The 13,364-nt window shown below is 31.6% G+C and overlaps 2 protein-coding genes across 2 annotated transcripts; both read right to left on the bottom strand.

Annotated features, from left to right (window-relative positions):
* Positions 1–808: 808 nt before the first annotated feature.
* On the bottom strand, positions 809–3,921 carry LOC132721540 (perlucin-like protein). Its single transcript, XM_060705861.1, has 5 exons — positions 3,799–3,921; positions 3,197–3,282; positions 2,800–2,890; positions 2,097–2,319; positions 809–830 (listed from the first exon to the last, which is right to left on the bottom strand). The coding sequence occupies exons 1-5, from the start codon at positions 3,839–3,841 to the stop codon at positions 809–811; spliced, it is 465 nt and encodes a 154-aa protein (XP_060561844.1). The 5' UTR covers positions 3,842–3,921.
* A 3,010-nt stretch (positions 3,922–6,931) lies between these two features.
* On the bottom strand, positions 6,932–9,751 carry LOC132721541 (perlucin-like protein). The gene is made up of 4 exons (XM_060705862.1): positions 9,628–9,751; positions 9,130–9,215; positions 8,664–8,754; positions 6,932–7,152 (listed from the first exon to the last, which is right to left on the bottom strand). Exons 1-4 carry the CDS (start codon positions 9,668–9,670, stop codon positions 6,932–6,934), a joined length of 441 nt encoding a protein of 146 aa, XP_060561845.1. The 5' UTR covers positions 9,671–9,751.
* Between the last annotated feature and the right edge of the window lie 3,613 nt (positions 9,752–13,364).

The following is a 13,364-nucleotide window of genomic DNA, read 5'->3' on the forward strand; positions in this document are numbered from 1 at the left end:
AATGTACGTTCTTTCATAACATATTCTGTCCATAACATTATATGTGTATATTGTTTATAAATATCCTTAACATGCTTTTTCAGACTTTATTGCGATAACTGCTAAGAAATATGTAAATTATAAGTGAAACCGTCAACTAGCTATAACTATTACTTTAACTGAGAACAACACTGATTCGTTTTGACTGGTACACAATTGAAAATATTTGACAGCTATGTACTCGTCCAATAAAATTCAATATTGTTATAAAAGGGGGCAGGACGTGAAGTGGTTACACACTTGGTCCAAGCGAGAGAATTGGTTGCAAACTTGACAAAATAGCTACCGAGTCATAAAGATTTATAACTCCCGAACGTATTTTGTGTAAGTGTATTTTGAATGTTTTGAAAATTTCCTTAAGGAAATGTTTATGACACACTCGGTTTTAGGTTTTCAGCTTTCAAACTTCTGATTTGACGTTGAAGTTATTGAAGATATAAACTGGTCATGATTTAACACGTGGCTTTTCTAGTCGGGTTTTCTAGTCATATATTTATATCTGTAAGGTTGGAACAAAAGTTTTTGCAACATTATCGTGGGCTCTCCCCGGAATCTTCAAAATTTTAAATGTAGGCTATATTGGAGAAGATACTACTTTTTCATATATAAAATACCCTGATATAACAGACATAAAATTATATGCATACTAGTACAGACAAATTTACAAATAAGCGAAATTGTATTATTTATTTTTCATTTGTTTAATACAGTACGTTTTAAATGCAATATACATGTATAACAGCGATTGTAAATAGTAAGTCGTTAAACATCAGCCAATTATTTCTGAAACCCTGAAATGAGAAAATGTTCACACATATTAGTTATCAAATTGAAGATATAAGTTAAACCAAGAATAAGAAAAATGTTTGAAATATGTAATCACTTATTGACAGTAATTATTTGTAAATGAATTATTAATTGGGCTAATTTACCTAGGGCAATCACCAATTAATTACAGGGGTGGTGTTTCAGAATTAATGTATTTCCATGTATTTTCTTTCATGGTAACCTAAATTATTTAATAAATCATTTACTTTAATTGAAACAAATGTTTACTCTTTTTGTTTGTACAAAATGTTTCAATCTTTAAATCCACTGTAACAGTATTTACTCTTAAGACATTGGAAGTCCCCCGACCTATTGCTTTACGAGAGATATATAGCATCTACAACAGATAAAGAACTATATTGATGGATATAGGAATAAGTGACAAGGGGCACGGTCTTGAGAATAAACAATTTTTTCTAATGCTCGTACATTTTTCGCTCACGAAAATAATGAAATAAGTCTTGTCCACTGTAACGAAACATTGTCATTGCACATGAATCTGTTTGTCATAACTTTTCTCGGACGCCTTTTACGAAGAATAAGAGTTCATATTTTAATACACATTCTTGCGAAAGTGCCTAAATAATAACTTAAAAATCTGGGCCATGAATAGAATATGATTTCCAGAACAAAGTCTATCGCACAGTTGTAAAAGCTCAGGCAATACATGGTCTCTCAGCCTATTCCTATGCATATACCTTAAAAGAACCTTAAAGGTTTCAGTGCCAGTAATAGGGCCAGAAAAGCACCTATTGCCTTGGCTACGGTGAGACACAATAACTGTTAAGAATTTTGACCCGCGTCTCTTTCTGTTTTTGTGACAATAATTGAATACAGCGACAACCAATAGAATTTCAATTGCTTCTTCAAAATGTAATTGATCAGTGCTAATAATACGCTGTAACCATGCTGAACGATTTAATTTGGTCTGAAAACATCATTCATTTCACAGAAAAAAAATATCTTAATACTTATTGCCTTCGTATTCAGAATTCAAATTTTAAAGCGAATTTCTGTTCTTCTTTGGCCGTAGTGTCATGTTACGAGTATTAACGTTTTTCAAACTGCTATAAAAGCTATGTTTTTGGGGGGTTCTTTAACAAAATTTTCGTCAGAATTGTACAGCTAAATAGTTGATCATAAAGATCCTGGTTAATTCGCTCAGCATGCATGATGCGTGTTACAATTTTTCGCCACTGGCATTTAAAGTGTAAAATAGTTATACCTACCCATCTGACTTTTCACAAATATAGAAATTAGTATGAGAACACGGTGAATCGTTCCACATCCCGTTGTTCTTGTAAATGAGCACACAGTTTTCTATTTCTTTGTAGACGTTTAGAGCAGTGGGCTCCCCTGGTGTCCAGTTAGAATAATTCAGTTTTGTCATGCTTGTCATCCAAATCCAGCTACCTTCCTCATTGACATCCGTAAGTCCAATCCAATAGTTTCCTGACAACGAACAAGCATACTTCACATATCTGTTCAATATTGATATTTTTATCCATTAGTTGTTGTAATATGTAACCTGGACCTAATGAAGAGAGTATGTATTGTATGTATTGTATTTGTATTGTATTGTATCGATTTCATCTTAAACATTGCAGTACTGAATTTATATTTTAGAGTCTTAATACTCTTTGTTTTTGTTGAAAAAAGTCATGAATGGCTAAAACTTTGTTAAAGTCTGCGAAATAACTGTTTTAAATTCGCCAGATATCTGTTTTAAATTCGTTTATGTCACCACATTTTCACTTTTCCATTTGCGCAAATTGTGTGCATTGCTACCCTTAAAATTTAAAATGGATGCTCAACAAATTTTCAGTAAAGAAATGTATTTCGTCGAGTACTTAGGACATAATTAGTTAAGTAAATATGTGCCAAAGGTTTGCTTCGATGAGTATGCTTTCATTATAAGTATCTATAACTTACTTCCAGAAATTTTAACTTGGCTGCTTACAAATTGATTCTCTGTTGCTCCATCTATCTCCAACAACTGTCCACCAAGAATTTTACACATAGTCTGAAAAATAGTATATAGCAAGAAACATATATGATATAATTACTTAAACGCCCGGTGATAAAAATGTAATGACTAGAGTTTATATGTAAGTGTTGTGATAACATTAATATCTTTTTTTCTTGTTTGATTCTTATTCTGTGTGAATAATCGGCGGATTTACTATTATTTCAAGAAGTATTTGGCAGACGATACGGACGTGCAGCAGGCCCCGGTATTGTTTTATGCTCATATCTGTCTATTATTATTGTAGGAAGTGATAAAAAGTAAGGACAACGGAACAATAGATTACTCAAGTATGATACTGACATAAGCACCTGTCCAAGATTCAACATCGTGGCTAAAGTGGTAGCAGTTTCCATCGTGGGTCAACCATCCATTAGGACAGGCAGATGCTGTAAACAATAAGGATTTAAGTCTTTCAGGCCCAATTGTACTCAAATTTAGATGTAAAAATCATAGTTGTATGTTAAGATACAATTAAATTGTACTATACTGACCGTGACTAATGCAGTAGTACATGCAAAAACTAAGGTCGAAATCAGTTTAAAGTGATCCTGCATGCAATTGTAATACAGTCGGGTTTTTTTTCAAGGTGACACCTCCTTTCACGTGGTTATAATAAGAGTCATAATAGTTTTCATGGGAGTACTACATATGTACATATAGCTAATGTATTTCAATGTGATTTAGCATTCATTTATTGTGCAAAGATTCGTGGTATAATATTATACGACTATTTTACACTTAACGTATCGGAATCAATGGATGAAAAAATTATTACAATATTGAGGTTTTAAGTTTGTTCGTCCTATTTATGTGAATTAATTACATACGAATAATTACATACAAATAAATATAAAATGAAAGGAAATAAATACGTTTTATAGAGTATAAATAAAAACATTCACCAACAATCTGAATTAAACATCCAAAAATCAGATAAATCTTCATTTTCAGCGTGTTATACACATAAAGATTATTTCATGCTATAAATATCCTAACTATTACATATTCATAAGCTTGCGATTGATAAGGATTTGATAGATAGTAAAGCTATCATTTTCAATGATTTGACTTGAAGTATTTGACACTTAATATAGCATATGTGGCCTAGGTTTTGACCATTGGTTACAAAATTGTTGTGTAGGGACATTGAAACCTATAAATTGAACTTTGATGAAAAATGACGTTAAATAAAATCTGGCACATACATTGTATATATTATTTTGATGATATGTTAAGTCTCCGAAGAACAGAAACATCAGTGTAAAATCTGCGAATGAAATTGTTAAGAAAGTGTGTTGGTATAAACCGCGTAAACTTTGTGTCAAAGAAATGTAATTCAAACGAAATGATTTCTAAATCCATTTGATGCGTTGTTTCCCTTTTCGCTTCTTCAACCTGTTCAATGACTACCAAACATGTTCCCCGACATCGTGGAAATAACGGAGAACCTTGGTTAAAGACATTAGTACAGGAAAAGGTTTTGTCTCTCATTTCTGTATATTTGCATACAAGCTGAATTGATATGTTAGTGTAATTTAAAATGACTTTAAATAATACATAGCTTTTGGAAATGAATAAAACAGATAGTTTTAGATATTTAACACAGGAGACTTAGATTTCCAGTTCCACAGTCTAAAAATTCATATCAAATGCATATTGTACCCAATAAGCCCTTTTTATCATTTTCAGAGTCCAAAATATCTATATCAAATGCATATCGTATCCCATATAGCCTCGTTTTCATTTTCAAAGTCCAAAGTTTATCAATTTCAGAGTCTAAAATATCCATACGAAATGCAAATGGTATCCGATATAGCCTCGTTTCCATTTTCACAAAGAGCCAAAGTATATATATCGAACGCCTATCGTACTCCATCTAGCCTCGTTCTTTCAAATCAAAAAATCTTATCAATTCTTTATTGTACATAAAAAAACAAAGTTCTGTCTAAATGTAAAAAATGAAACAAAGGGATCATTATACAATGTTAAGAACAATACTAATGCTATTCGGCTCGTCCACAGCAGCAAAATCTATATCCGAGAGCTGTGTACTCGTCCAGTACAATTCAATAATCTTATTACAAGAGACATGACGTTAAGTGGTTACACATTTGGTTCAAGCGAGAGAATTGGTTGCGAAATTGACAAAATAGCTACCGAGTCTAGAAAATTTATAACGCCCGAACGTATTTTATCAAGGTAAGTGGGTGTGTATGATATTTTGATTTTTTATATGCCCATTTCAAAAGGAAATATTTATGACACTCGGTTCAAGGTTTCAGCTTCCTAGCTTCTGATTTGACGAAGTTATTGAAGATATCAACTGGTCATGTTCATGACTTTTCTAGTCGTGTTTTTATACTCATATATTCATATCTGTAAGGTTGGACCAAAAGTTTTTGTAACATTATCGAGGGCTGTCCCCTGAATCTTCAAAATTTTAACTGTAGGCTTTATTGGAGAGGATACTCCTTTCTCATATAAAATACCCTGATATATAGCAGACATAAAAGTATATGCATACTAGTACAAACACATTTACAAATAAGTGAAATTGTAATATTTATTTTTCACTTGTTTAATGCAGTATGTATAAATAAAGCATTAATCAGCCAATTATTTCTTGAACCCTGGAAAGAGAAAATGTTCACATATATTAGTTAACAAATTGAAAATTATAAGTTAAATCAAAGATTAGAAAAAAATGTTTGAAATATGTAATCACTCAGTGGCAGTAATAATTTATAAATGAATTATAAATAGCTTCTAATTCTGTTAATTAGGCTTATTTACCTTTGGAAATCAACAATTTTATTGCACGAGTGGTGTTTCAAAATTAATGTATTTCCATAATTATTTACTTTAATCGATTCAACTTATTTTATTCTCTTTTTATTTGTACAAAATGTTTCAATCTTTAAATCCAATGCAAAATTATTTTTTGTTATACTCTTAAGACATTGCAAGTTCCCCTTCCCCTCTGACCCGACCTATTGCTTTACGACAGATGTTCGTACTATCTACAACAGATAAAGAACTTCATTCGGTTGCAAAGCAGCTGAGTCTTTTATATGACATAAAAACATCCCCATTCATCAGCTTTACACTTCAGGACCATTTAAAATATCTCTTGCTTTGTCGCATTTATATTTTCTTCAAATGGATAGAGAATGTTTTCTTATCTCCATACACAAATAATAGACTGTATAACTGTCTGTAGTTTACCGAGATTTAATGTCGTGGAACCAGGCTAAAATCAAATCGTGTGTAAATGTATATTATTTTAAATTTCGGAATTTTTCTTTTTAGATGATTTGGATTGTGTTGTGCGGCTTCAAAAATTTTAATAGCCGCCTTATATATAGTAAAGCGAGATCACGCGTGATTAACTAAATCATACTCGTCATGTCAAAGCATAAAACGAGTACTACTAGTACGACGATACGAAATTTTCGTGTCTCCAAGTTAAGAACCATAATAAAAAAAAAACACTTGTTGACATGACTACGGTACAGACACAAATAAGTCTCTTTCTGTAACCGGATATACAGCGACAACAAATCGTACTTGCTTTCAATTCCTTCTTCAAAATTTAATTGACCAATGCCAATGATATGCTGTAACCATTCTCTACGGTATTTTATTTGGTCTGAAAGCATCATACATTTCGCAGCAAAAATATTATAATACATATTGCCTGAGTATTAAGAGTTCTAATGTTAAAGCGAATTTCAGTACTTCTTTGGCTGTAGTGTCATGTTACGAGTATTGACTTATTTCAAACTGCTATATATGCTATAGTTTTTTTGTTGTTTTTTTTTGTTTTGTTTTTTTTTTGTTGTTGTTGTTGTTGTTGTTTTGTTTTTTTTTTTGTTGTTTTTTTTGTTTATTTTTTTTTTGGGGGGGGGATGAAGTAACAACATTATCGTCAGAATTGTACATCAGAATAGTTGATAATAAAGATCCTGGTCAATTTGCATGGCATTATGCGTGTTACACATTTTTTGCCAGGTTAGATAGTTTAAAACATACCCGTCAGATTTTTTCACAAATATAGAAATTAGTGTGGAGACACGCTAAATCATTCCACATCCCGTTGGTTTTGTAAATCATCACACAGTTTTCTATGTCATGGTTTACGTTTGTAGCAGTGGGCTCCCCTGGTGACCAGTTAGAATAACTCAGTTTTGCCATGCTTGTCATCCAAATCCAGCTACCTTCCTCATTGACATCGGAAAGTCCAATCCAATAGTCTCCTGACAACGAACAAACATACATCATTTATCTGTTTAATATTGATATTTTTGTCCGTTACTACGAGGGTTGTCCAAAAAATTCGTGCACTGCAGTCATTGTCGTGAGAGTTATTGATAGAAAAACATGAATTATATATCACTCGAAGGGGAAATCTGTCTCAAATAAGAAAACAAAAGAAAAAAACGTATAACCCCCGTGTCGTGTAAAAGAATCGTCATACAGTTACCTTGGTAACGCAATACCGGCGCACGACAAAAAATTGGGTTAGTTCATTACTTTGATGCATCACGGTATTCTTTAAACACTTAATATAAACGTCAAAATTCAGGGAAAAGTGTGTGTACGTATTCCTAACGTCACTAGAAAATATAACGTCATTTCCTTTATTGTAACGGTCGTAAACAAACATTTGTGTATGTTCGTCAATACTGTAATTACGTGAAATTGTCAGTCGCTAAACGTCTGGAAATACGTACGATAATTAAATTTTGTGCAAAAATTGGTAAAACACCAACAGATACCTACAAAAAACTTATAAAAGCAAGCGGGACAAGTTTAGTGTCACGAAGGCTGGTTTTACAATGACACAAACACTCTGTAGAAGGACGAGTGTCGGTAGACGATGACAACCGGTCAAGCAAACGTCCGTCCGTAATGCCGGCGCATGTGGCGAGGGTTGTCCAATATATTCGAGCACTGGTGGAATATGTTACATGTACGTTGCACAAGTACAATAAAAAGTACAAAATACTTTGCATCAATCATTCCTCTATTGTCAGTTAAACAAATTTTAACATAAAAAGCAAATGCAACTTTACAAGCAACAAACAACTAATGCAATTACAGTAATGAACTAACCCATTTGTTTGTCGTGCGCCGGTATTACGTTACTAAGGTAACTTAATGACCATTCTTTTACACTACACGCCGGGTACTCGGCTTTTTGTTTTGTTTTCGTATTGGAGACAGATTTCCCCTTCAAGTGATATATAATCCTTTTGTTTTTAATAAATACTCTCACGACAATTATTGCAGTGCACGAATTTTTTGGACAACCCTCGTAGTATTACAAAATATGTAACCTTGACCTAATCAACAGATTATAAATTGTATTGTATTGTATTTATATTGCATATTGTATTCTTATTATTGTATTTTATTATTGTATTTATATTGTATATTGTATCTACATTGTATAATATATTGTATTGTATTGATATCATCTTAAACTTTGCAGTAATTTTATAATTTTATTTTAGAGTCTTATTACACTTTGAGTGGTGGATGGGCTAAAATTGTGTAAAAGTCTGCAAAATACTTGTTTTAAATTCGCGATAATAACTGTTTTGAATTCGTTTACGTCACCACATTTTCGCTTTTCTATTTGCGCAATTGTGTGTCTTGCTAACTTTATAATTTAAAGAAATGTATTTCATCGGGTACTTAAAAAATAAAGTTGGGTATATCAGTGCCAAAGGGTATGATTTTATTATAAGTATCTATAACTTACTTCCAGAAATTTTAACTTGGCTGCTTACAAATTGATTCTCTGCTGCCCCATTTATCTCCAATAACTGTCCCCCAAGAATTTTACACATACTCTGAAAAAGTGTATATAGCAATAATATAATTATATGATATGAACACTGAAACTCTCGGTGTTAAAAATTAATGACAAATGTTTATGTAAGCGCTGTGATTACATTCATTTCATTTTTTCTTGTTTGTTTCTTATTCTTTGTGAATAACCGCCCGATTTCAAATATCAAAAAGAACCTTTATATCAAGAAGAATTTGGCAGACGATACGGACGTGCATGCCTCGGTATTGATCTGTGATGATATCTGTCTATTATCATGAACGGAAGTCATACAAAATAAGAACCACCTAATTAAAGATAAAAGATATTTAGATATAGCGCTCCAGCTGAACTCAAAGGACTGCTGAGCTATAGATTACTAAAGTATGATACTGACATATGCCCCTGTCCAAGATTCAACATCGTGGCTAAAGTGGTAACAGTTTCCATCATGGATCAACCATCCATTTGGACAGGCAGATGCTGAAAATAGTAACGGTTTATGTATTCAGGTCCATTTGTACTCAAATTTTGGACTTGTATGTGAAGATACAATTAAATTATATTATACTTACCGTGACCTATGCTTTAATACAAGCAAACGCTAAAGTCGAAAAACAAATTAAAGTCATTCTGCATGCAATTGTAAGAAAGTCATATAGGTTTTTGTATAGGTTGTCACTTTCTTTCATGTTATTATAATAAGAGTCATGGCAGCTTTATCTAGGAAATGTATCAGAATAAATGGATGAAAAACAACAACAATATTACAATATTGAGGTTTAAGTTTGTTTGTCCTATTATTGTGAATTAATTACATACGAATAATTACATACAATTAGATATAAAGTGAAATGAAACAAATACGTTTTATAGAATAAATAAAAACATTCACCAACAATCTGAATTAGGAATCCAAAAATCAAATAAATCTTCATTTTCAGTATGTTCTACTCATAAAGAATTATTTCATGCTATAAATATCATACGTTTTACATATTCAAAATCTTGACATTGATAAGGATTTAAAAGATAGTGAAGCTATCATTTTCAATGATTTGACTTGAAGAATTTGACACTTAATATAGCATAATTATGTGACCTAGATTTTGATCAGTGTTTACAAAATTGTTGTGTAGGTCAATGAAACTTACAAATTGAACTTTGATGAAAAATGACGTTAAATAAAATCTGGCACATATATATTATTTTGATGATATGTTATGTCCCCGGAAATTAGAACGAGTAAGCATTCACATTTTTAAAAATACATACACTTTTTTCCTTCATCCTAGATACAGATATGAAGTTCAAACTTAATTAAAAGTTTCTGCGACAATATATAAGACCAGTGGTAATAACAAGAATTATATCCATAGCCTTAAAGTTCACAAAATGTATGGAACAGCAACAGATTGCAAACGCCCGTATTCATAGAGGATATTGAATGAGTGTTCGTTTAATACTGAATTTATTAAATGAGTTGAATAAATTCATATTTTGTGGGCCTCTGGCCTCAACGAGTTCAATAAATTTAGTAACGAACTTACATGAATTTAATATTCTATGATCACATACCAAAAATAAAGATCGTTCGAAGTGAAAAAGAACCATTTTTTCATTGACGCGTTTAATGCCATTTTTAAGGAGTCGCAAATGCGGCACGTGAATGTGATAAAGACAATTTATACATTAGGAGTAACAATAACCTCATTATCAAACGTAAAGAACAGACACATCAGAATGTTTATGTGTGTACAATTTGCAAATGAAAGTGTTAAAATATTGTGTTGGTATAAACCGCGTAAACTTTGTGTCAAAGAAATGTAATTCAAACGAAATGATTTCTAAATCCATTTGATGCGTTGTTTCCCTTTTCGCTTCTTTACTCTTTTCAATGACTACCGAACATGATCCCCGACATCGTGGAAATAACGGAGAACCTTGGTTACAGACATTTGTACAGGAAAAGGTTTTGTCTCTCATTTCTGTATATTTGCATCCTTACTTTATCTACAAGCTGAATTGGTATGTTAGTATAGTCTTTAATGGTTTTTAATAATGCATAGCTTTTGGAAATGAATAAAACGGATATTTTTAAATATTTAACACAGGAGACTAAAATTTGATTTTGAAAGTAAATTTTTAATGATAATGCAAAGAAAAATAAAGAATCATTAAATGAGTATACGGTTTAAATGAAATAATAATAATAAATCAATAAATCTAAAAGTTCAATAAATTCCCTTTTACAATGTGTATATGTCAAGCATTCAATATTTTGTTTTTGGATTTTGCTTCTTGTAACCATAAGTTTTAATTCATTACGTCAAAATTATCTTAGAATTTGCATCTCAAGAGCAAAACGACATCATTACAGTTATATATACTATTTTAAACTAAAGTGTGCCTAGATTAGATGTTAAGTTCTCAGATAAATAATGTTTTAAAATCCAAAGGTTTCGTGTCTCGTCGATAAGTCTTTTACAGAAGTAAATCAAAAAGTTCTTCCTTACGCTCTTTTTAAGTGGCTGAGAAAAAGCACCAACCTTCCGCCAGCTAATTGGACAACTTCCAACCACGTTTTCAATCAGTAATAATACAAATAAGGAAACACTTGAGTATTTCAAATGAATTTAAAAACTTCTTTAATTATACATCGCTAGATTCAATAAATTTAGTTTTTATCTAGATGAAATTACATTACCGCTTTCACCACCAATTAACTTTCATGTGTATCTTAAAAGCTGTTTTATGAATCTTTAATGCCAAAACAAATCTGAAAGTTATTTATTATAAACGATATCATGTTTTAGTTTTTCTGGTCCTTCGGGATCATTGAGTCAAGCACTTTTAAGTGATGAGAATTGAGTACTGCTCAAGCCGGTGCTGGGGGCGTGATGGATGTTGCATTTTTTCATGTTTCTAATGCTTCCAAGGGCTCCCTTTTTACCCAGATATTTATAACTTAGTTTAAACGTCACAAACTATTTTCACACCCTTCATTATAGATAGTGACATTTTACTCTCTAGTATTACCTTTGAACAAAATAAAATATGTAGAGTTTCGAGTAGTTTTAGAGATGTCACTGTGTACAAAACATGGCAAATGTCAAACAAATGTTTGTGGTACTTCCTGACATATTAAGAGATGTTTTGCATTGAAGGACCTTAAGAACTTTATGTTGTTGATCTGCTTAAAGATAAAAATGAATAGATCAGTTCTTAAACGAGGCAGACGCTTATCGTCGAGTGGTTGTCTTTAATTAATTGATACTTAAACTCCACTTTAAGAAACATGTCTTCTGTTTGACCGTTATGATTAACTATTTGACATTTATATTATCAGATTTACAGATGAAGATTTCTTGAAAGACAAAGATGTGTACAATCTCAAGCATTTATTAGTGGACCATCAAGTCGCAAATCGATGTTACTCCTACAAGACAATACTTATATCGCAATTTGTGTTAGCAATACTAAGCATTATATAGATGCGAATAGATACTGAGTTTACATGCATATTCCGTGACACATTTTGCATTATACTTTTACTCATATTTTATATTATTGACATTGAAATGAATTTCTTATTAATTGACATGTATAAAATAGATAAATACAGAATCCCTAAAGAAAGCCCAACACGGCAAAATTGAAAATGTTGCAGGCTCGGTTTGATTGAGCCTGTTCATGGACGGTACTGGAAAGTGCAAGTTACCGTCCACGCCCCCTAGCACCGGCTTAAGCAGAATTCAACATTTAAACATGAAATAGTAAAATTTTGAATTTAGAAACATCCGCAGATGTGTTCATACGGCGGTTATCATGGAACTTTCAATGTGACACTTCCGTGCCATTCCATAAAAAGCGGCGTATGGTCCCCAAGTAATAAAAAGCGTGTGTCCTAAACGAGAAAACAATGGGCGGAACTAAATAAAAAATAATAAATAAAGTTTGGTTCTTTTAAGAAATGTAAAATCATAGAAACAATTTACATTTGTACTTTCGTTGTTTGCATGCAATTTAAGAAAAAAAGTTTGCATTGAAAAAGATCTTCTGATTTTGCAATTACATGAATACATGTTCTTAAGAAACAACTTTTCATGTATTTCGTGAGTTTCATGCCTTGTTAAGATTTTTTGTCTATTTTCTCGCCAATTAAGTTCTCTATAAAAGGTTTTTAAGTTTCTACTATAGTCGTTGTAGAATTGATATGTAATATGTTGTTATGTATGAAAGTAAGATCTATCCGAATACTTTCATGTAAAAGATTTAAAATAGAATTATAATTTATAAAAGAAATTAAAGATATGAAGCTTGCATTTGGTTTCAAGTTATTTACTTTAAAATAAACATCCGATGAATTGAGATAAAAGGTTAAAAGGTTTTAAAAGTTGTCATATACTCGTATCTTCGCAACAGTTATGAAAGATTCATTTCAACATACCAATGAAAAGTTGTAATCATTTTTTTTCTTATTCAATTGAAACATGTCATATTTTATTGTTATTATGTGATATTAATTAAGTGTTGAAAATGCTTGTTTACTTTTATATTTACGGCGGAGAAACCACTTAAGCCGGTCCGGAAAAAAAGTGATTCTTCAGGGAGGTTTTATAGATTTACCAT

This window comes from Ruditapes philippinarum, unplaced genomic scaffold (assembly GCF_026571515.1).
Source record: "Ruditapes philippinarum isolate M1 unplaced genomic scaffold, ASM2657151v2 ctg455_1_1_1_1, whole genome shotgun sequence".
Classification (NCBI taxonomy): Eukaryota; Metazoa; Mollusca; class Bivalvia; order Venerida; family Veneridae; genus Ruditapes; species Ruditapes philippinarum.